The sequence below is a fragment of the Mustela erminea genome, chromosome 11 (genome assembly GCF_009829155.1).
Source record: "Mustela erminea isolate mMusErm1 chromosome 11, mMusErm1.Pri, whole genome shotgun sequence".
Classification (NCBI taxonomy): Eukaryota; Metazoa; Chordata; class Mammalia; order Carnivora; family Mustelidae; genus Mustela; species Mustela erminea.
In genome coordinates, this window is record NC_045624.1 from 79,871,876 (window position 1) to 79,896,587 (window position 24,712).

Sequence of the window (24,712 nt, forward strand, 5' to 3'; positions counted from 1 at the left end):
ACACTGTCTGGACTTAGGGTCCAGAATGACACAAGGCTTACAAAAATTAGATGTTAAGGAACAATTCCATTATGGTACATTAGAACTGTTAATAAATTAACCTACTGAGAACTTAAATATGCTAGGCTCATTTAATCTTTGCAAGAAACTTGTGATATTAAACTGCTTTCTCAATCACCTTTATTATGGTATCAGAAAGGTGGATGTGATGTCTGGGTATGTAGCATGCATCTTGCAATTATTAAACAAAAAGAATGTAAATGAATACTAAAAATAACATAATAAGAAGTGGAAAGAACCCAAGTTCCTAAACTCAGTACTATAATGGCAAGCCTATGTCTATCTCTGGATTTCTTGTTATATTATAAAGCTAAATCTCTCTTGTTTAATCATTCTAAGTTTTCCTATTTCTTATAGCTAAAAACAATTCTAAGGATGCAGAGGGAAAGAATGGAAAGGGGGGAAAAAAAGAAAGAAATTAAGTAGAAAGTAGAACTAATTCCAAATCACCTTTAATTCTTGTTGCTATATTTAAATTACCTCATAAAAGAAGAATTTAATTCAAGTAGATTCAACATCTCTAGCTACATGCTACATATAGAGAAAATATAATTAAAGTAAAATCTCATAGAAAATTTGCCATTATTACTCAAAATAAAGTTGGCAAAATGGTGACAGAGTCGGGCAAGATTGATAGAAAAATCGAGGAAGAAAACAATAGCCTTCCTATGTCACCTGTAATGACCACTTCAGAAACAGGATAAAAAGAGAGAGCCTTTTCCTAGTAGCAGCATAAAATCTAAGATTCCAGGAAATAACCAGTATCTAACAAAATACTCAGCACTTTATAAGAAAAATGCAAAATACTGTTAAAGTTCATAAAAGAAGACACAAATGAAAAGAGAGCATGATGTAAAAATTAATACCATAAATATTGCATTTGTTCCCAAGTTAATATGTGAATACCAGGAAAGTTCAATTAAATAACAAAAGCTTATTATGGAATTTTGAGAGCTGATCCTAAAATCCATATAAAAAAGGTAAGCGCCAAAACGATTTTGAATAAAAACGCTAAAGTAGGAAGATTACTCACAAAGTTATAGTACATAAAATATGGTAATATAGAAATATAATCTAGTAGACCAATAAAACCAAACAGATAGCCCAGAAAATGTCCTTGTGTATATGAAAACTTATTTACAGAAAAATTGTACTGCATATAAATAATTCAGAGAAAATTGGCTGCCAGCATGAAAAAAGATGACTCCTACCTATACTATAAAAAGCAATAAATAGATAAAAAATAGGTAACTCGGGATGGTTTAAGTGTCTAAAATGAAAAGTAATACTTTCAAACTTTCAGATGTAAATAGTGACTATCTTCCTAATTAATGGCAAAATACAAAAGAACTGTAAAAACACAAAACCAAAATGATAGTGTAAGAAGCTAATGAACTTGACTATATTTTAATTAAAATAAACTTTGATTCAAGAAAATGTCACAATAAACACAACAAAACAATAGGACAACAGGTATTGGCTGTGCGTATAAAGCAAGGAGATCAGGATCCAGTATGCATGTGTGTACCCACACATTTATTGTTTTTCTAAAACCCATTGAGAAAACCCAGAATTTGCAGAAATGTGACAAAATGAAATATATACTGCTGATAAAAGAGTAGTACATAAAATTTAGTGTAAACATTTTAGAGGGGTGCCTGGATGGCTCAGTGGATTAAGCCTCTACCTTCAGCTCAGGTCATGATCCTGGAGTCCTGGGATTGAGCCCTGTGTAGGGCTCCCTGCTCTGCAGGAAGCCTGCTTCTCCCTCTCCCACTCCCAATGCTTCTGTTCCCTCTCTCGCTGTGTCTCTCTATAAAATACATAATAAAATCTTAAAAAAAAAAAAAAGTAGAGGCCAATTTGACAATAACAACTAAATTTGTATACTATTGAAACCTATGATTCCAACATATCTTAAATATTGTACTATATCCTAACCAAACTCTTTTATCCATGTGTAAAGGGTTTCATATAAATGTTCATTTCAGCTTTTTTTATAATAACATAGAATTGGAAAACTATATTCATGACAAAATGATAGATAAGTTTTATATATTCATTAATGTTTAATGTTAATGTTTCATTAACTTGAGTTACTAAATACACCTATTTTTGATAATTCCTAGCAAATTAGGAAAGGTAGGGCACAACCTGAATTTTGTGAAGATTATATATATGCATTCTTTTAAATCAATTTACAAATAGGAGTAATTTGGGGGCTTTTTTATTTGAGAGAGAGAGAGAATGAGCACACACCAGAAGGGGTGAGGGGCAGAGGGAGAGAGAGAACTCAAGCAGACTCCCTGCTGAGCACAGGGCTTAATTTCATGACCCTAAGTGCATGACCTGAGCCAAAATCAAACTTCAGACACTTAACTGACTGAGCCACCCAGGTGCCCCTTGGTACATGATTTTGAAGATCAAACTCAAGGATGTCCAGCACCATTACTAAATTTGACATAGCATTGGTCTTGACTCCTGCATAATGGAAGAAAATAAAATAAGAGGTACAACAATTGAAAGGGAAAAAAAAATTATTTGATTTCAATTTGAATGCATATGTATGTAGAAAATCTGACAGAACCAACAGATAAATGTTATAACTGATAATTATTATAGATCCCCAGTAAGTAAACATAAATATACAACAACATCATTCATAATACCGTAATTTCTTATCTTGGCGTTAACTAAAAAATAACTAAGATATCTGAGAAAAATAAAATCAACTTGAAGACTCTATTAAAGGGCGTAAAAAAAAAATTCTGACTAAACATAGGGTCATTCTATGTTTCTTAGTTAAACAACAAAATAGAAATCTAATAGAGTTTCAGTTAAGTTACCAGCTGAGTATTTTTGAGGAACTTGGTATACTTATTTTAACATTGGTGTAAAATAACAGAGAACCTCCAATATCCAAGTCAACTTTGAATAAGAGGGGCAAAAAAGGCTTTGGCATTCATTAGAGTTACTCACTGATAACCTCCATTTCTCTGACTCCCTGACCGTTTGGCTCCCTTGTGGTACAAGAAGTTCTTTGACTTGTTCTAGCCCATGAGTAGTAATTGGATGCGATGTACGCCATTCCCAGACTGAGCGTTAAATTGCTGGTATGAGACTTGAGGGCTTCTCTTCTCTTCCAGGAATGACAGTCAGCAGAGAGGGAGACTGGTGACTGTCCCATCAGCCTAGGACATTGTAACTTTCAGTTTCAACAAACTTTCAGTTTCTGTTTTTTACTTAACAGAACCTAATCTATCCTGACTGACGCAAGCATGAAGTTACCCAGCTAGGTATTCGGACATGAGGATAGAAAGAGTTTGGTATTTGTGCGAGATGAAGGGAACAGCGGCAGAGAATACAACACATAGACAGAAGCCCAGGAATATATGTGAACAAATCAATGGGTCTATTCCATGGAGAGACAATTTCTCCTTAAAAACAAAAACCCAACAAAACCCTGGATTATGGTCTAACTTAATCTGCAGTAACTGACATGCCATGAGGCCCTAGAGGGAAGCAGTTGACACATTCAAATGGCGTAGTTAAAAGAGTTTAATGAAAAGACTGTGTGCACAGTGGGGGAGGTTAAGGGACCCCACCAAGGTACGGTGAAAGAGTGAAGGACTGGCCACAGGAAAGAGCCACTTCTACCCCTGAGCTGAACGAGGTGCGAGGAGGGAGTCTGTCACCAGAACCCAGCAAGAATGACCGCCATGATACAAGAGATTCTGGGCAGGAGCTCTAGCTTTTGTAGCAAGGCACCAGTCTCTGCAAATCAAGCCAGAAAATGAGGATGGGTCAAAAGCAATCAACAACTCAGCTTCTATCCTACCCTCACACTGCCTGCTGACTCCTCACTGCTAAAACCTCAGAGGAAGCGTAGGATAAGGAAATCCAGGTGATAGAGGTCAAGGGTTCTTTGCAGGGCAAAGCAGGGTAAGACTAATGAAGAGGGGAGAGACATAAAAGAAAATCTAGCAAAAGTGGGTTGAGAATAAATAGTTGAGGTGGAATTCTAGTTTGTTCTTTTCGCTTGCGTCACAGTTAACCACAAAGGAGATAAAGTGATAGCTGGGAAAAAAATAGGATCAAGGAAGACTTTTGTAGGATCTTCCTATATGTTCCAGTAGTAGGGAAAAAAAAAAAGTGAAAAACTGAAGAGCCAGTGAAAACCAAAAGGAGAATCAAATGACTCCATGTTAAGGGTGTTAGGACTGACTAAAGAACAGAAGACAGAGATGACATAAATAACTTGGTGGGCCAACCTAAACATTTTATTGCCGTAATTAATTGACCCTCCTTTAACACTTCCGGTGCTAGTCACAGGTTTATTCAGAGGTTACTTGGCCTCCTGGTCACCTTCCACTCCTGTGAGAAGTCAGAAGTTGTTCTGTGGTTAATTGGTAGTTTCACACTCTTACACAGACAAACTTTTTCCTCACAGGAGCTCCTGGCTTCCCTACCATTATTCAATTATCTGGTTTTATTTTCTAAATTCATTACTCTTTGATGCTAATGTTTCTCTGTATTGGGAGAATATACATAGGTCCACCATTGTTCCTGGGGTTTATATGCCTACTTTTAGATCAAAGGTCAAGGTAACTTCATCTTTTTGATCTACAAGGTAGATGAGAGTCTAGCCAAGGTCTTGTGGACTCAGGAAGTCAGGCTGGTGTTCTTGAACTTGACTCTCCTCTGAAAAATAACTTCACCAACCTTACTCCATTGACAAGCTCTCCTATTTCACTCCTCCTGGGATTTGTTTTCATGAGACTTTGGAGAGAAATTTTAAAACTGCAAACATTTTAAATGTGATGTCCATTTAAGTTTCAGGTTTTCTTTTCTAATAGCAAAATTTCTTTCTTTTTTTTTTTTTTTTTTTGGTCTCATACAAGATAATAGGAAGATTTCAATTAAAAATTTTTAAAAAGAGCTCTGGTTATTTTCAGTCACAGTGAAATGAATACTAAGAAACATGTACCAAAAGGACAAAAAAAAATGCCAAAAACATTGAAGATCAATCAGAAAAAAAATCTATTTTTTCCTCCTAAAATTATGTTCTTTCTGGCTTTGTCTCAGAAAGAAAGAATTTCTTTATGTAACAGAACACAGAGAGAATGTGCAGGCTTGTCCTACTTTCATAGAACTCTTAAATCATATTAGGCCAGAAAGCTTGCCTTATTGTATAAAATATCTCTTTGAATCTGGGTTATTTCAAATAAAGGACTTAATGAAAGCTTACAGAACTCGTCTCCCATGGAAAAAAAAAATTAATGAAAACATAACAAAATGCCTCCTCCCTCAGTCCCCACTAAGCCCTGAGACATGAAAATGTATTAGGATATCACCGCTTAGCTTTGAATAATAGAGGCTTGGATATATATGTAAACAGAGAATGAAATTCATACACTGACATAAAAGCATTTATTTTGGGTGAAACTATAGGAGAAAAAAATCCGAAAATATCTCAATTTGGTGGCCTCAGCCTACTTTAGAGGGAAGATCGAGTCAGACCGAAGAAATCTCTTTCTTCAGATGTATGTGGAAATGATATTTACCTTGTAGGTTTGCTGTAAAGATGCGAGATATTTTATAAATTCATTCATTAAGCGTCTAATAGGGACTAGAGGCCTTTTCTGTGGGCTAATAAGACAAGGATGTAAATAAGGCACAGTCCTTGCAATTAAAGACTGTAGAGTGTTACATAAAATAACACAAGAGTTGTTCAATAAATCAAATACGTTGTTGCTGCCATTCAAATTAATTTTAACTCCCTACGTGTAATAAGAAGTTTAGTTCATAAGCATGGAGGTTCTTCAAAAAGTTGAAAATAGAACTACCCTATGACCCAGCAATTGCACTACTGGGTATTTGCCCTAAAGATAAAAACGTAGTGATCCGAAGGGGCACGTGCACCCGAACGTTTATAGCAGCAATGTCTATAATAGCCAAACTATGGAAAGAACCTAGATGTCCATCAACAGATGAATGGATAAAGAAGATGTGGTATATATACACAATGGAATACTATGCAGCCATCAAAAGAAATGAAATCCTGCCATTTGTGATGATGTGGATGGAACTAGAGGGTATCATGCTTAGCGAAATAAGTCAATCAGAGAAAGACAAATACCATATGATCTCCCTGATATGAGGAAGTGGTGATGCAACATGGGGGGTTAGGGGGGTAGGAGAAGAATAAATGAAACAAGATGGGATCGGGAGGGAGACAAACCATAAGTGACTCTTAATCTCACAAAACAAATTGAGGGTTGCTGGCGGGAGGGGCGTCAGGAGAGGGGGATGGGGTTATGGACACTGGGGAGGGTATCTGCTATGGAGAGTGCTGTGAAGTGTGTAAACCTGGCAATTCACAGACCTGTACCCCTGGGGATAAAAATACATTGTATGTTTATAAAAATTTTTTTTAATAAAAAAAAGAAGTTTAGTTCATAAATTAAGGCTTTGGATAGGAAATTAGTAAGCATTTATTCCCTTTCTTGACTGTTCCTTGTCTTTCCAAGAAAGCTTAATGAAAGCTTACAGAACTCGTACAGAACCCATATATCTTGAGTCCCCTCAATCCCCAGGTCCCTTCCCCCCTCCCCATGTATGCTCACAAGCATGCACAAAATTTTGGCACACAATCACTATCACTTAATGGATTATGACCATTTTGGCAATAATCTTGGACTGTCTTGCTGCAAACATCTAGTCTAGCTATGTGACTTTTGACAAATTAGTCTACCTAAAATTTACAGTCTCCTTTCTTGAAAGTGAAGTTAAAAATATTTGTATTTCACATGCTTGAGAAAAAATGAGATATTATGACAAAGTTTGTATTTTATCATTGGTATTCATCATTCAGAGTGTTCTCTTGATTACGGATTAGTGTATACTTAAACTGTGAGTAGAAAATGGTATTTCTGGAGATATGTTTGGTTTGAAGAACCATCTTTTCTTGAAAACCAAGTCCATTGAATTTTATTGTAAAAAATTTTACATATTTACATCTGATCACAATGTGTTTTACAAATCCTGTCTTAGAAATTCTCTAATTCCTTAGTATAGTATGTGTGAGTAAAAAGTTCTAGATCTAAGCGTTTATAGTCATCTGTGAGACAGAGGTGGAAAATTGTCAGGCAACCAACAGAGCCTGTGGGCTAATAAGACAAGGATGTAAATAAGGCACAGTGTCATTTTCATTGTCTGAGCAATATGATGAGTTGAGTCAACTTCATGAGATCTTACAGTGAAGGTAATGGGAACTGAGTTTAATACACTATAAAATTAAACAAATTAGTCCCATTTTTGCTTCCCTTTTTCAAACATTAAATTACCAGGATAAATCTTCAAAACCTGTGGTTTTTCACCCCTTCTATTTAATCCTACATATAATGAGGTAAGAGGTAAGAACCTTTGCTCAGAAGACATGTTTCTGAGAATTCAGTTTAAAACCTATCAATGGCTTGAGAAACAACGATTTGCCAGGAAGGAACATTCAGTGCAAATAAGGTTACCAGAGGTAGCGAAAGATCTAGTAGCTTTCCCTGCTACTTCAAGACGTGGGGTAAAGAAAAGAGAAGTTCCAGTTACAGATAATTATTGAGTACTAAGTCACAAATTATCAAGTACCACCTCGAATTTTTGGAAGAGAGAGATATAATTTCAATATGGAAGGTAAATTATTATGGACTGTAAGGTGGGGTTAATATACCTGGTTGGAAATGACAGAGAAAGGGTGGTGAATAGAACAGATTATAGTGAGCTTGCTTCCTCTCTCTAACAAGCTCAGCAAAGTGGAAAAAAAAAGGACTCTCTTTTTTAGAAATTTCTATTTTAAAAGTATTGACTCATATGAATATCTTGAGATGTTCTGTTTTGTTACTTTACTCTCAGTAAATTGAGCAATTGACCAAAGGGTATAGATTTGCTTGTGAAGTGTAAACTGTTTCTTCTAGAACTGATCCTTCATTGTATCATTGTTGTGACAGAAGAAGAATAAATGCTCATTGAGTAGTTAGCATTTCAGGCCCTGTGCTAACAAATATATAGATATAGATAGATATTGGGATTATACATATATAACAATGCATTTATTAAGCTGGCATTTAAAAAATTCATTGTTTAGATTTGAAACTGAGAATAGAAACAATTGAAAGGAAGGAAAGTACAATTATACATGAGGGAAAATACATCACCATTTTGGCTGTTAACAGGTGTTAGGACATTAACAAGACTTTCTGTAATGTAAACAGAAAATATTATTTAGAATAAAAGATGTTTAATAAAGGGCTAGGACTAAATCATATTTAGATATTATCAGAAAATGTTCACAAATTTATTATCCTATAAAGCTGAGATATTATAAATAGTTCATAAATGATCTTATTATATGCCATCACTTTACAATATGAGGAAGTACAAGACAGAGTTATTTAATGACCAGTATGTCATCCAGATTTCCTGGTTTTGAATTCTACATTAATTCCACTTTGGACTTTGCTTAGATTTGGAATGGGGTGATAGGAGCTAAGTAACAAATTCCGAGGTGATAGACTCTCAGAGCTAAATATGTATCCTACCTAACACTAATTCAGACTTCACTAGCCAGTACCCGTGACCTGAGGCATTGATACATAGTGTTTATTAATGGAAATTTGCAAGGAAACCGAAGTGTTGATGAGAATTTTATTCATTCTATGCTTTTTTTCCCTTACACAAACTTTCCTTTTACAAAGTGCCCTTTTCCCTTCTTTTCTTTTTTACATTTTATTCACTTTCAGTTAATTAAAAAATGCCTCTAAAGAAACTTTTTGCCTAAAATGGTCTTGCATTGACAAAAGCTGCTCAGGTTGCAATAGATTTCTTAGAATTCTGAGAAAGAGTAAACCTCGATTTATACTATTGTGCCCTTTAGTAGTTCAGGTATGATAATGTTTAAAAAAAGATTTTGTCAATTCATGGTCACTTTTTAAAATAATTTTGTATGTTCAAATGGTTTCCATAGGATTTCATACAATTATGAATATTTCAGGAATTAGTTGTTGCCATTTTCTTGTTTAATGTAAACAACCCATGTAATTGATGTAATGTATACACGTGGACAATAACTTCTAGCTATGGTTTTATTTTTTTTAAAGATCTTATTTATTTATTTACAGAGAGTGAGATCACAAGTAGGCAGAGAGGCAGGCAGAGAGAGAGGGGGAAGGAGGCTCCCCGCTGAGCAGAGAGCCTGATGAGGGGCTTGATCCCAAGACCCTGGGATCATGACCTGAGCCAAAGGCAGAGGCTTTAACCCACTGAGCCACCCAGGCGCCCCCTAGTTATGGTTTTAATAACCCAGAGTAAAGGGTACCTGGCTGGTTCAGTTGGTAGAGCATGTGACTCTTGATCTCAGAGTCCTGAGTTCAAGCCCCATGTTGGACGTGGAGCATTTCTGTTCTCCAAAAACCAAAACATTTTTTTATTCATACATGTGTTTGTTTATTTATATATTTATTTAGAAGTATAGTTAACATAATGTTATGTTAGTTTTGGTTGTACACTGCAATGATTCAACAATTCTACACATTTCTCAGTGCTCATCACAGTTAAGTATAAAAACTGTGTAAGAAAATAAAACATTTTCTTAAGAGCATAGAGCGCTGGACTTAAAATCAGAAGATGTAGATTAAAGTCCTGCCTGAAACCCTTAGCCATTTGGCGAGTTACTTAAAACAACGAAGCCACTGTGTTCATACCTATAAAATGGGGGTTATAGTGACCTAATTTCTTGTTGTGAAAGAATTATTGTGTTCTGTTAATGGTCATGTTTTCTTAAAATGCTCTTCTCTAAAAATATAAATCAGATAGAGGTATAGATAGAGCATGTGTATAAATGACTTACACGTTTTTCAAGATAATCTGTGTGTATGTGTGTGTGATACATACACACACTTTTTTTTTCTGAGGAAAAAAGTGAGAAGAGCACTGCATATCTTAATGGAGAATAAAGCACAGAGAGTGTGAAAGAAGAAAGCTGTGCAAGATAAAAATAAGTCAGTTTGACAGTTATATTTTGTTGGAGCACTTCAGCTAAAGAGATAGAAGGACACAAACCATTTTAATAGAATTCAATTATTCATGGTCTTTGTCAAAAAATGATTGTACTGTTTTTTTCTTAATTTAATGAAGGAGATAGGTCATGGTGAAAACAAAGAAATAGTTTAATTTCAATAAATATTTTACCCTCTTCATTTATAAACGATCTCCCAAAGTCTAGAAGCAGAATGGAAAATATTAGGAAATTGAGCAATTATGATTTTCAGTACCATATTCCAATTTTAAATTTCATTAACTCTCTGCTTAAAGGAAATCAGCACACTTCCACTTTCTTCCACATTCCTCTTTGATTTCATTAAGTTATTTTCCTTCTCTCCTCTCTCCTCTTTCCTTCCCTTCTCCCTCTATCTAACCTCTTTCTCTCCCTTCCTTTCTTTCTCTTATTAGTATAACCTCGATTTCCTCTGCCCCCGGCTTTTAAATATTGTTGAAAAGCTACTTTTTCTTGTCTATCAATGTATTCATTCAGGGGAATTCTTCCCCCGGTCCCTTTAAAAATGTTTTCTATATTTTTGAAGTCGCCTAAATGGGGATATATCAGTGTATCACCTAATCAATATTTCCAGGAATACAGGATACTCTTTTGATCCATAGGTTTACTCTTCTGTTACTTCAGATAAATACCTTTATATTTTAAGTAAATGTGATTTTCTAAGTCTCTTGAATTTCCTTTTTCTGCGTCATCAATTATATTGCCTCATATTTCTCAGTTCCACGGATCTATCACTGATTTCTACCTTCTTTTCTCTGTTTTCTTTTGTATAGTATCCTCGGTCTTTCTGCACTCTCTGTGAATAGTATTGATTTCTATCTTATTCAACTTTTTTCCGTGATGTTCCTAATTGACTGAAAGTCTTAAAATACAAATACAAATACAAATATTTGTATTTCAGCACTGTAACCCTACTTTTTGTCATCTCGTTTTTGAACTATGCTCCCAACATCCTTTCATCCCTTCCTCTTCTATTTTCCCCCTTTCTAGTCTCAAATCGCGGTTATGCATCGTGTTGTAGGACAAACGTCTTCTCCAGAGTAAGATTGATTATTGACCTGGAGCTGCTGCCCCCTTGTGGCGACAGTGCAGGGGAGGTTCCTGCCGCCATCCTGCTGCCGCTCCAGGTGACAAAGGCATTTTGAACGAGTGAAAGGGCAGACGTGATAGACAGCGATGACTCACAGTTAACGTGGTCTCAGCGGGCATGTCCATTTCTTCCTTTAATAGAAACATGAAAGAGCAAGCTGGAACAGTCTTCCAACAGGAGAAAATTACCAAGAACTTCACAGTACCATACTGTGAAGAGCGTGAATTTAACCTTCCAAGAAAGAAGCAGGCAATGTGATGATTTGAGCACTGTAATTAGCAAGCTTAATTCTACCTTTTGTCCCATAGGAGACGGTGGAAAACAGCAACAAATACCACATGCTTAGCGTGTGGGATTTTAAGGGCTGGAAAAGAGGAATCTGACCTATAAAAGTGAATTTCTCCCAGAAATAAAGATCCGTCCTGCTGTTTTTATTCCTGCACGCTCATTAATGTCTTCAGTTCTGTCCACAACTTCATTGAATAGTGGGAGTGAATTTTCCATGGCTCCTTCCTTACCTGTATAGTGAGAATCCTCTTTTTCCCCTCCATCTCAGGTGTGGGTTTGAGAGATGGTGTTCTTTCCACTTCTGTATGGCTTTGGAGGAAAGGCAGGGTGCTGATTCACCTACAAATTTGCTAGCCTGGTTGATGAGATTTTGCCCTACCTTTTGCATTTGATTAAATGTGGTTTTTAATGCTGGCATTCACTCCACCAAGCCAAGATATGTCTTATTCCCAGGAGAAGATAGTCACTGCTTTGGGTATTTGACTTACTTCACCTTAGAGCTCCAGGAAATGGGGAGCCTAGGACGTTTTTCCTGATTCTACCAAAACTCTCAGATCTTCTGAGTGATGAGCCAGGGTTGCCAATCTTAAAGTTGACATTTTCCTCTCAACATTACTTTAACCCTCATAGACTCTGACACGGAGTTATTTTCATTATCATTATTTTTCAGAACTCTTGTCCTTTCTCATTGTATTTTTGCCATTCACCCAAGAATTATTCAATGGAAGGCTTTTTGTATGTGATCAATGTTTATAACACCTTCCTTTTATAGAACTTACTGATATCTCCTTTGTAACTCGGTATGTGATCAATGTTGGGAATGTTCCATATATAATTGAGAAAAAATATATATTCTCTATTATCAGGGTGCGGTATTCAATAAATGGACATGAGATGTGCTTTACTGACTATAATGTCTCAATATTCTATGTCTTTGCTTCTTTTTGTCTACGTGGCCTGTCTTGTATTGTAAGTGTTGTATAGAAGTCTTTTACTATTATTCTCATTCATCTCCTTACAACTTTCATACGTCATGTTGTAGTTTCAGTCTTATTTAAGTGGTACATACATCTCATAATTGTTGTAACCTCATTAGGAATTATTTATCCTTAGCTTGATCAAATGCCCCTTTTTGTCTTATTTACTGAATTGTGCCCTAAATTAAATTGTCTGATAATAACAGTTCAACCCTTACTCTCTTATCATTTCCATATACCTGGTATGCTTTTGGTTGATGTATTTTTCACTATTTGAACCAAAACTAAATTTTATCATAGAGTTAAGTTGCTTTATGAGCCAGTCTGAAAGCCTTTTTAAAAATAGGCTAGCCAAACCTAATCATGTTTATGGATATGATCGATACGTTTGATAGCAACTCTGTGTTTTGTTTTATAATTATTGTGTGTATTTATTATATTTCTTTTTCAATTTGGTGTCTTTAATTTGAAAAAGAATTCCATAATTAAGATGTGTATCTTTGCTTGAATTATTTCCCTTTTACCTATATATTTATATATACCACTTATAATTCTTGTTCTTACTTCACCATTTACTATCTGGTTTGCCAATTTTAACTTGCATCCTTTGTTATATACCTGTTACCTATATAAAAATCTCACTCTACTTTCCCCTTTCTCTCCCTCTGCAGCCACCTATTTTGAGTTTTATTCTTAAAACTGTCAGAATACAACTGTCAAATAAATAAATAAATATATATATTTTTTTGAAAAAGAAATATTAAATTTCTAATGTTGATAGCTATAATGCACACAATCGTTCTTTGAGGACCCTGCACTTTTTTAAGAGTGTAAAAGAAGTCTGAAACCAAGATGTCTGAGAACAAGTGATCTATATCCAAACTTAAAAACCTTTGATAGGTTCCTCCTGTCCTAATATAGGAACCAAATTCTTAACATGGTACCAATGGTACCAATTAATAATATGTTATAAACACATGAACATACACTTAGTTCCTCAGTCCCATAATGTTCCCTCCTGTGAGCACACGTTCCCTCTTTGCAGCATGTTCCTAATCTATTTCAACTAGTTAACTCTTCCTCATCTTTCTGGTTTCAGCTCAAGCAGTACTTCTGCAGGCTCTCTTGGAACCATGCTCTTGTATTTCATTACCTTTCTGCTTTTTCTAATTTTACATTTATTGCTGAAAATGATCGTTAAGTCTTTCTTCCCACAGCTAGGTGGACACGCTGTAAAACTGATAGGCATGTGTGTCTTGGCTCACCGTTACAATCATTTTTCCTAACAGAGTGCTTATCTGGATAGGATAGGAAATAAAATACCTGTTGGCGACTGGGGAAGTGGGGCATATATGAATTGACAGAGGAAGGGGGGAAACATTAAAGAACATGACCGGGCATGAATATCTTCTTCTGTGATACAAAGAGCCAAGATAAACTCTTGAAAGAAATACATTGGATTCATTTTAGTCACGCATGGTATTTTCCCTTGCGTAATTTCATTACTATATTCTTGTTGGCTATTTCTTTTATAAAGGAAAAGAAAGGAAGTAGAAAGAACATATAATGACATTTAGTTGTGATAGCAAATGTTCCTGTGCAAACCTGGTAATGAAAAATTGTTAGCAAATAACTCCTGTATTTCACATGACTGATTTTCTATAGATTATATTAAAATTATATTATTTTTATGGATATCTATCTTCTTGTAGTCTCCTCTTTTTACCTAATAATCTACAGTTAAATATTATTTGTTGACTCAAATTTCTTCCATACCTCCCAGTTTACTAGCCTGTCATTATATTAAGACACTTTGCTGAAAGTGTGTAATTCATCAGTCTCCCCAAGAGATCTTACACCTCTTATGGGCTCACTGTATTTTATTCATTTGTGTATCCACAGGATACAGTAAGGTGTTCAGCACTTGATAAACAATAAATGAATGTATGAATGGATTATTGAATTAAACATTTAATAGCTATTTCATATTCCTTAACACTTTTATTAAATTCTTTCAGTCAAAACTCAGGTAATGGGAGAAATCAAGATTGCATTGAAGAAGGAAATGAAGACGGATGGTGAACAACTAATAGTTGAGATTCTCCAGTGCAGAAATATCACCTATAAATTTAAATCTCCCGATCACTTACCAGGTATCTAATTTCATGATAATGAGCTGTGTCATATATCTAGGAAGTCTGTAGGAATATTTCCTAAATAATCTGGAAAATGTAGAGTAAAATTTGGGCTGTACACCAGATATATCTGAAAAATGGAAAATAATAATTCATTTCTGGGGCACCTGGATGGCTCAGTTGGTTAAACCTTCGGCTCAGGAGCTCCAGGTCCTGGGATCGAGCCCTCTGTCGGGCTCCCTGCTCAGTAGCGGGTCTGCTTTCTCTCTCTCTCCCTCTCGCTCTCCCTCTCTTTCTGTGCTTCCCCACTGCTCATTCCTTCTGTCTCGCAAATAAATAAAGAAAATCTTTAAAAAAAAGAATTTCTCTTCTACAGAACAAGTTGATATTTTACTACTTTTTTGGCTGAATTTCTCAACACATAAACTTAAAGTAATATATTTACCATGCAACAGGAAAAATGAATTGCTAAGAAAATTGGTGTATCTTTTAATCTCTTTATGTTGTCTGAAACAAATCAAGCACAATCTGCTGGCTTTGTGTAAAATATAGGAGAGCTCCCAGTGTACAATTGTAATTCTTTCAATAGAAAATTGTATGAGTCATGGACACTTCACAAGCTGAATTCTTATTTTCAGATTTATATGTAAAAATATATGTGATGAACATCTCTACCCAGAAAAAAGTGATCAAGAAAAAAACGAGAGTATGCCGACATGATAGAGAGCCTTCATTCAATGAAACTTTTAGATTCAGCCTCAGTCCTGCTGGACATTCTCTTCAGGTAACTCTATATTATACTGCTACTATTTTAAAACGTTTGTTCATACAGGATTTGTTTTCCATTCAGTTATTTAACATGTGTTTACCGATCCTACAGTCTGTGATATTTTACAAGTTAATGACTTCTTAGAGGTGTCTTTCCGGGGGCCCTTGAGAATCCCACAGCTCACTCCCCCATCCAGTTAGCTACCAAGTCTTCTCTATTCTGACCACGCAGTTTATTTTATATAGATTTGTTTCCATGCTCACTGCCATTAATCTTCTTCGAGTCCTCATCTCTGTTATTCAGATCATTTTAGCAGTATACCCACCCTCCTTGCCATCCGTGTCTTACCCTCTTAATTCATTCCATCACACTGCTGGAGGAGGTATCTTCTGAAAACACTGGCTAGGAAGGTGGGGGGGATGGATGAAATAGGTGAAGGGGGTGGCGGTATACTGATTGTGAAGGGCACTGAGCAATGTATAGAACTGCCGAATCATGATGTTGTACCCCTGAAACTAATATAACACTGCATGTGAAGTATACTTGAATTAAAAGTCAGTAGGCAGATAGGTAGATAGATAACAACACTGACTAGTATGTTCCATTAAAACCCTTCAGTGACTCACCAATACCTTGCCTCATTCATACTCCTCTAAGGTGAGCCCTAATTGTACTGATTTAATCTCATCTCCTTGTATACTTCCCAACACATTCTATGTTCCAGCCACACCACAATCTTTGCAAATCAGGTTAAGCCTCCAGTGTTTTGCTCCTATTTTTCTTCCCCTTCACTATTCTCCATCTCTCCCCACTCATCCCTCTGTCCACAATCTTTCAGTGTAAACTCAGCCCTTTACTGAGGACCCCAGGTCCAATTCATCACACCTTATTCACATGACATTTTGCTTAACCTATTGGGCTGTCAAGCCTGATCCGTGCTGCACAATCATTTATATACTTACCTGTCACTGCTTCCATACCTTCCTCTTCTCTAGGGCAAGGCCTGGCTTCTGTTGCTCTTTGTTCTACAGCCCCATACAAGGCTGGTGCAGAGTTGTGTCCTCAGTAGATGTAGGGACAAGGAATGAAAGCGGGAAAAGGAGGCAGGAGGAAAGATGAAAAAATAAAGGGAGAAGAAGACTATGATATTGGCACTTAAGGGCCGACACTAAAGACAAATATAAGAAATATTACCAAGCTAAAACTGTGTTGAGAGCATTGACAGACATTAGAGTAGAAAGAAATAATAATAATAATAATAATAATAATAATGATAATAATAATAAAAGTAAAGGATATCTTGGAGTCTGTATGAACAACTGTGTCATCCACAGAGATTAAGTAGTTGGAGAGGGGACCTCGAGGGAGAATGATCACACATTTGTTTGAAAGGTGATACATTTGATGAGAAAGCAGGATCCAAGTGAAAACCTACCTTGTCATCTGAAATCCCAAAACCAGAGGCCAGAAAAGATAGTCATAACTAGAAATGCAGATTTTGAAGTCAGAAGCATAAAAGTAAGGTTTTAACCAAGAAGGAAGCTGAATTCTTTAAAGGAGATTATGAAAACAGAGAGAACAAGAGAGAATTGTGAAGGATTTATGGTTAGCACCACTAATGCTCTCCATCTTCCTTTCAACTCCTCTTTAAGAGTAAAAAAAAAATGTCTTGAATCTGAAATCCTATGGCAGTTCAGCTAACGTTAAGTTCTACATACGACAAATCATCTTGGAAGAGCATACCATAGTAAAATCACCAGTAAATGAATGTTAAATAAAATTAATGTTGCATTTTATCTGCCTCGTGAGCTCTTATTTATTCTGTACTCAAATAATTTTTTTGTATTTGAGTTAATATTTCATAAACTAGCAGAAAATGTTCCTAGCAAAATTGTTTTGAGAAACTTTCCTAATTTCCAAATTCATGTAAGCATAAATGTAGTCAGACTTAGCTGTTAATGCATGTCATCTAAAATTCTCATCTCCTCCAGGTTGTGTCTTTTCCTTTGGGAAAGGCTGGTGTGAATTAATTAATATTCTGCACATCTTTTGAGGACATCATGAGGATTAGTTCTCTTACACATATAGCTGCTACTTCCCCTCACCCTTTCTTGTTTGTGTTGTATCTTTGACGATCAAATGTCCTTTAAAAAGACTGAAAAATATATGCAAGTATATATAATTTTGGCTATTTTTTCTAGATTTTACTTTTCTCTAATGGAGGGAAGTTTATGAAAAAGACCTTGATTGGCGAAGCCTGTATCTGGCTTGACAAAGTGGATCTCAGAAAAAGAATAGTCAACTGGCACAAACTTTTGGTCAGTCCTACTCAAACCCATTGAAGAAATGTGTCTGCTCAGGGTATAGAAACTGCTCTAAATAATTTCAAATCAAGACTAGAGTTGGATACGATTCTACAGTGTTTTTAGGGCTAAACGTGAGAGGAGGAGCCACAGGCAAACACATACTTAAAGCTTTGTGAATATTTTGTTGTGGAACACAGAAAGAAAACTCAAAAAGTTCACATATTGGAGACCCCCCAAAAAGAGCTTTGAGTCCTTGGATTGCTTCAAGAAAAAGAGAAAAGAGTGAGAGCTATTTTGATTACTTAAGGCACAAATCTTTGAGCAGAGTTGAACTATAGCTACGGGCAGCTGCTCGAATATTAACATGGTTCCTGATGCAAGACAAAGTTCATCATTTATGCAAAAGAAACTTGGAAGGGAAAGAACTGATGTAACAAATATCAGTTTTCAGAAGTCTAAAGATCTTGTTTCATCTTATTTTCTCAGATGACTTACTGTTTTTAGATTCTGACATAGGATACAACTACAGTATGCATTCAAGACTAGAAGAGAGTTGGTTGTGTTCAGAGGGAAAAGGGTACTGGAGATGGAGAAATTATGGCTTTTAGATTTTCTCTCTGTCTAAATGTTACAAGCGGGAACAATACCAACCTTGGAATTCATGTCGTAAAAGCACATTTGTATTATTCAAAATGATGTAGAGGGAAGATAATACTAAGTGGAAATGGAATTACATTTATCTAGAAATAAGGCCATGATTGGCTCACACTGAATGTTGCCCCACAGAAATATTGGAACCTTGGTTGAAGACATCAAAATCTCCTTAACTGACCATTAAGCCAATACATTTTCAATGTACATACCAAAGAACATAGATTAAAATGGTATGTTCCAGGAAGCCTGAACAGTTTTTCTTTGTGGAATTGCAAATAAATGTTATTCCACATATTTCCTTTGAAATTGAAAGAGAAAATTCTTCCTCTGGCAAACAAATCATATTAATCTGTGACATGGATTAATTAACTTGGTGTCATTTCCTGCTCTTCCATGATGCTTTTTTTGTCCTTAGCACACTGATTGTATGATGAAAACCCTGACAACCAAACTCAAGTTCCTCCCAGTGCTCCATTTTTCTCCATTAGTGACTGTATCGTGGTGATCAAGTTCATCAATATTGGGAAAATAAGTGAAAGTCAACATTTATATTGAGATTAAAATATAACTTGAGCTATTTTATTAGTATGGAATAAAGGGACCAATGTCCAGGTCATTAAAATACAGCATCCTCTTCTACATCAACCGATAGTATAGACAAAGGAAGTAGATTGGAGTTGTAGGAAATGCACTCGGCTGGGATGAAAAGCCTGGCTTCTGCCTTGGTCCTGCCACTGACTGTATCCCCTTGCACATGTCACTTAAAGTCACTTTTTCCCAGTTTCTTATTTGTAGGATAAAAATAATTACCTATTCCTGGCCTTCCTAATGGGATGTTGGGATGATCAAACCAAGTGAACTGTAAGGAAAAAAAGAAAGCACATTTTTGATATAGTTTTATACAGAAAGTGAGGAATAATTATTATGCAGCTCTTTATTTCTTCAAATTTCATATGCAAAAGCATCCTCCACACCGATGGTAAGCATTGACTTGGATAAAAGAAGTGTATTCAGTCCAAAACTATTGGTTTTTCTTTAAAATATAAATTTGAACCTGAGAAAAGGTGAAAAATTAAATCAAAATAATTTGCAAATTGGGTTATTATCAATGAAATGAATCATACCAATCTTATACTCTTCCCATATCCTACCTTAAAAGAAATTGCTTCTCAGAGCATTCTGAGTTTGAAAGCTGCTTCTTCATTCAAAGGTGAGGTTTTAGTGGATTTCGAGAAATCATCTCCAAATACGTTGGATATGGAATTTTCTCACTTTTAAAGAAAAACATGCTTTAAATTTGAAAGGAATCGATTAAATGTAAAACACTGAAAATAAAACAATTTCTAATAAGTTCCAGGCTATATATCTTTATTACATTCCTAAAAACATACAAATTCACTCTTCCCCAATCCAAGGAAGAAAACAGTCCCTTTTCCTCTCTCTCTCTTTTTTTTTTTTTTTAACCTGTCCTCCCTGATAATGCAGTGTCATTTACCACTGATCCAGCTCTACAACAAGCATGTAGGGAAGGGATCGCTGAAGACTTGATTCTGCTAGGATTTTATTTTTAGAGACAACTAGATCTGCTGATGGTTGCTATGGATATTTCCAGCAGAAGTGAGCACTTTAGGGAGCTTGTAATATCACTCATCATTGGGGAAGGGAAGGATTCAGGAAGATCTCTTTATGACATAAAAAGTTCTGCTATTCACCCTTCAAAGGAAACCCTGGCTCACCACAGACCCTCTTCTGCAGTCATGCACATCCAGAGGCATGCATGAGAGGTATGAACAGTAGGTTTGACTTCATTCTAGTTGCAGTTTCTTTTACAGTAACACAAATGAGGTGCCACCAAAACACAGATCATCCCTTGGTAGCTATTTGACCTGAAAGGGTAGGAGTCTCTTCATTCTAGGTGCCCCTTTGTTCCGAGGAACCAGTGATGGGGCCAGGTCAATCACGAGAGCTAATGACAGGGCTTCATTTTTGTGCACCAGCATCCCCTTTCAGAGAGCATAAGATCCTGCCACAGTGTGCCAAGTTTGCAGCTGACCAAAATCCTAAGTTGTACGGGAATTATTCTATGCAACACTGATCCTCGAACAAATGCATTTCTTCTGGATGATGTTGATGACCCTTCTTACAACAAAGCTGTTTCTTTTTTAATTGCGAATAGGGCTCTTGGTGTTTTTTACTTTTTTGTATATATCACAGCACATAATTTTCCACTTTTTCATTTCTTTTATTTTTTTTGGAATCAGTTTTTTTTCTTAATCCTACCAGTGACAAAGTTTGTAATCTCTAAATAATATGTGATCAGACCAATTCCAACACCTGTATCTCAAAAAGCATCTTAATTTCTCCCCACGACTTCACTGAGTCATCAGAAACTGGAGTTGCTTCTTGGTTCAAAATGTGGTCCTAAAGAAACTTCTGGCTGTAGAAGCAAAAGCACAGAGTGAATTTTTACAAAAGACAGGGATTTGTAGAATGGTCATCACAGACATAGGTAATGGTATAAATGAGAAGGTGGTGTTTCCCTCTGTTTTTACTTAAGGGTAAGAAGATTTTTGGTGACTCTGAACTCTTTCTTTACCATTTCTGTTGAAAAGAACAGTATCCAAGACTAAGGAGCAGTGATTGTCTTTGTTCCTTAATGTGCCCCTATTGTAACTAATCATACAAATAAATACATATTTTCAGCATATCAGTGGAATTAGTTTTGTGGATCACACACATTAAAATAGTCATATTGTGGGACTATTATAGCTGGTAACCAGCTGATATTGATACTTACTAGGAATGGTTGTGACGGTAGTGTTGATAGTGGTAGTGACAATAGGTCGGTGGTCATGTGAAGTAAAATAAAATTCTAAACTATATTGTGCCCAATTTATTAGAAATTATTTGATTGATGTTTCATTTCATTAAGATATCATAAAGATGTTTATAGTATTTTTTTACTTTATTATTTAAATCATAACTAATGATATTTTTAAAAGCTTATTTTCATTGCTATAATGTCTAATATTCCAAAAGCAGCCAACTACAGCTATATATATATGTTTATAACTCTCCACGTGACAGAGTGAGTTTCCGTCTTTTTGAGCTTGACATGGAAGTGAAAGAAAGCTCGACGAATCATTATGAGCTGTCTCTTTAATAACTACTTGCCTTCGATGTGATACAAAAATGAATGAGTGAAACAGATATTCTCATTGAATATGACACATTGATGTTTTCTGTATGTGCCATGTTGTTGTCATGATTAAAGGTACCCATTAAGTCAAAATCATTTAATCAAATGATTCCTTATCTGATCTGTAGATCGAGAGCATTTTCTTAAGTGGTTACCCTGTACATAACTATACATTTGGTAAAATAGACAAAGTTGAAATTTTAATTTCATTTGGCATTCAGCATGTGAATATGATTATCGTTTGATTGTGTCTGTATATTTGTTGGTGATGTGCTCAGGTGCTCCCACTACTGATTAATGTGTGTGCTAATATCCTAACAAAAACACATCTGATATTAATGGGAAAAAAAAAAAAAACCCTGTCTGAAAAAATAAAAATCTAATAAAATTGATTTCAAAATAAAAAATAAAGTACTTGGAAATATGTCTTGTTTCTAACTACATGTTGCATGCCGTGTTGGTGATTTGCTAATGTGTTCTTTTCTGTTCTACCCAAATCTCTCTGGAAAAGCTAACAAACAAATACAAAGTCTTGGGCTAAAGGTTGTAGAAATTGAATTGAAATACATGAGAATTGTATTAAAAATGCTTGTAAATCTGTCTTGAGTTTTACTCTATGTAAAAATATGTCTTGGTTTTGTGATTGTATACAAGATGTATCTTGATAGCTTATGCAGACTGTGCTGTATAAAAAGGCTGTTGCCTCAGCCTTCCTAATAAATATTGAAAATGTCAACTTTGACTTCTTGTGTTTACCCACTTGATAAATTGATATTTATTACAGAAATTGAACTTTTCATAACATCTTCTCTGAAAATTGTATCACAAATACATTTATTCACCCAGTTTAAAAAATAAATTTTAAACACAGCACAGAAACCAGAATTAATAAATGTATAGCTTAATAAACTATTATATGTCAGACACTCTTATCACCACCACCCAGGTCAAGAAATTAAACTTTGCCAGTCATCTCATAAGACCTCCATTTTACCCCTCTCTTTCCCAACACCCTCCCAACCCTAAATGCAACCACCTTCCTGATATTTATGATAATTACTTCCTGGATTATCACTGACATCTGCAAGAATACTTGCGTGGTTTTCCTGTTCTCTTTTTAAAATGTTTTCTAAGCTTCTTTTAATCTACATCGTCTCCTCCCCACTTTCTTTTTCAGTGAATCTTACTTTTTGAAGAAACCTGGTCCTTTTACCAAAATGGGTTTTTGCTGATTGCATACTCACAGTGCAATTAACAAATTCCTCTGTCTTTTTATTACCTGTAACTTGGTCTTTTGCCCTACAGATCTGACCTGATTCGTGTTCAAGGGAGGTATATAATGTCTGGCTGTCTTTCATTTTGTCCTGTTTACAGCTACTGGTGCGCAATGGCAAGTATAGATCCATTAATTAACTAAATGTTACAGAATGGTTATACTCTAATTCAGTCATCATTTCTTCTTGGAATACTTTTAAAAAGATAAACTTCTCCTCAACCAATATTTGATTACCTGGCAGTGTGGTTTGTGTAGGAAAGTTAGGATAAAGGCAGAAAAGGTTGGACAGTTTTCCTTCCTTACCATTTTCCAAAATAAGAAATGGTTCCCTATCCTCTTCCAAAAATGGCCAATAATCTTTTTTATTATCATGCTAACTCAAGGATGAAAACAAATTTGAAATGTTTTGTTTGTGCTTTGGCGTTGGTTTGTTTTTTGTTTTGGGTTTTTTTTTTTCTTTTTTTTTATTTCAAGTTTTTATTTAACACGTGTAATATTGGTTTCAGGAGAAGAATTTAGTGATTCAAAATTTTATGATTTAATTCATTGAAGTCATTATTCCTATTAGTGCTCAAATTTACCTTTCTTAATGAGTTTGGGACATCTTTGAGTGAACTTATATGTTTCCTATATTCTTTGATAACTTCTCTTTGGCAAGAAAGTTATATATCATTTCCTCAACCTTAAAATAATATAGAAGATTTATTTAACTCGAATTTATATTTTTCTATTTATCTCCTTAAAAATAACTAAATTTAAGAATGCATTGATACTACTTGATCAACTTTTATCTGATATAGTATTGCTTCTTCGCCTTTTGGCTAAGATCAAGTGTAGCATCAAGTATATTATCTAATGTGACAAACTTTTAATAGCATTCTTAGGTAAAACATATCTTGGAACATTTTTTGAAGAAAATGTCGGATCTAAAAGGTTGTAATTAAGTAGTGATTAATTATTTGACTATTGATTATCTAGGCTTTAAGAGCTGAAAAGTCCCCACATCTATAGTTTAAAGCCTTGATAGGATATTGAACCAAAATAGTTTTCTGTCAAAACATAGTAATAAAATTATGATGGCAAAAATGTTGAAATCTTTTACCTCTGTTTAAATGACAATTCCAAATAAATTAAAATTTTATTTTTAAAGTTTCATTTTTTAATTTTACTTTATATCATATTTTTATTTTATTATTTGTAAGAATTAAGAATTATTTCCATGGGTTACTCACTAAAAAATGACCTTCCAGCAATTTGATTCTTTGAAGAAAAGTGCAATAAAATTAATAAATCTGTGACAAAGGAGAAAGAAGGCCAAGTTACCATTCTCAGGTAGGAAAAAAGTAATGTATATGCCAAGATCCAAAGATCTGGAAATGTATTAAAGTGATAAGAATCATGACCAAGTTGAATTATCCCAGGTACACAAGATTGTTTCAATGTTAGAAGATGAATTAATGAAATCTAGTACATTAATATACTAAAGTACAAAAATCATAAGGTACTGGGTAATATTGATAAAATTCAAAATCTGCTCATAATAAAAAGTTTATAGCATTCTTGGAATGGAGGAGTACTTTTTAAATCTGCTGAATGTTATCTACCAAAACAAACAAACAAAAAAACAAGAAAAACTCTGCTGGTGAAAGGATAGAAGACTCTTCCTTGGAGACCGGAAACAAGCAAATATGCCTATTGTCACCATTTTCTTCAATACTTTTACTAGAGTTTCTAGCTATTGTGTCAAAGGGAAAGAAGAAAAAGACAAGTAAAGGTGTAAGAAGTGGGAAGGTAGAAAAGAACTATAATTATTTGTAGATTATACATCTTTGTGTGTAGAAAATCCAAAATAA

General features: G+C 35.0%; 1 protein-coding gene across 6 annotated transcripts in view; it reads left to right on the forward strand.

Moving 5' to 3' along the window:
- The window catches only part of PCLO (piccolo presynaptic cytomatrix protein), a 400,035-nt gene extending 380,950 nt beyond the window's left edge, over positions 1-19,085 (forward strand). For all 6 annotated transcript variants that reach the window (XM_032305888.1, XM_032305890.1, XM_032305891.1 and 3 more), the window contains 3 exons: positions 14,539-14,673; positions 15,294-15,439; positions 17,626-19,085. In XM_032305888.1, coding sequence (XP_032161779.1) covers positions 14,539-14,673; positions 15,294-15,439; positions 17,626-17,766 — 422 coding nt within the window. In that variant the 3' untranslated portion in view covers positions 17,767-19,085. The remainder of the gene's footprint in view (positions 1-14,538; positions 14,674-15,293; positions 15,440-17,625) is intronic.
- The last annotated feature ends 5,627 nt before the right edge of the window (positions 19,086-24,712 follow it).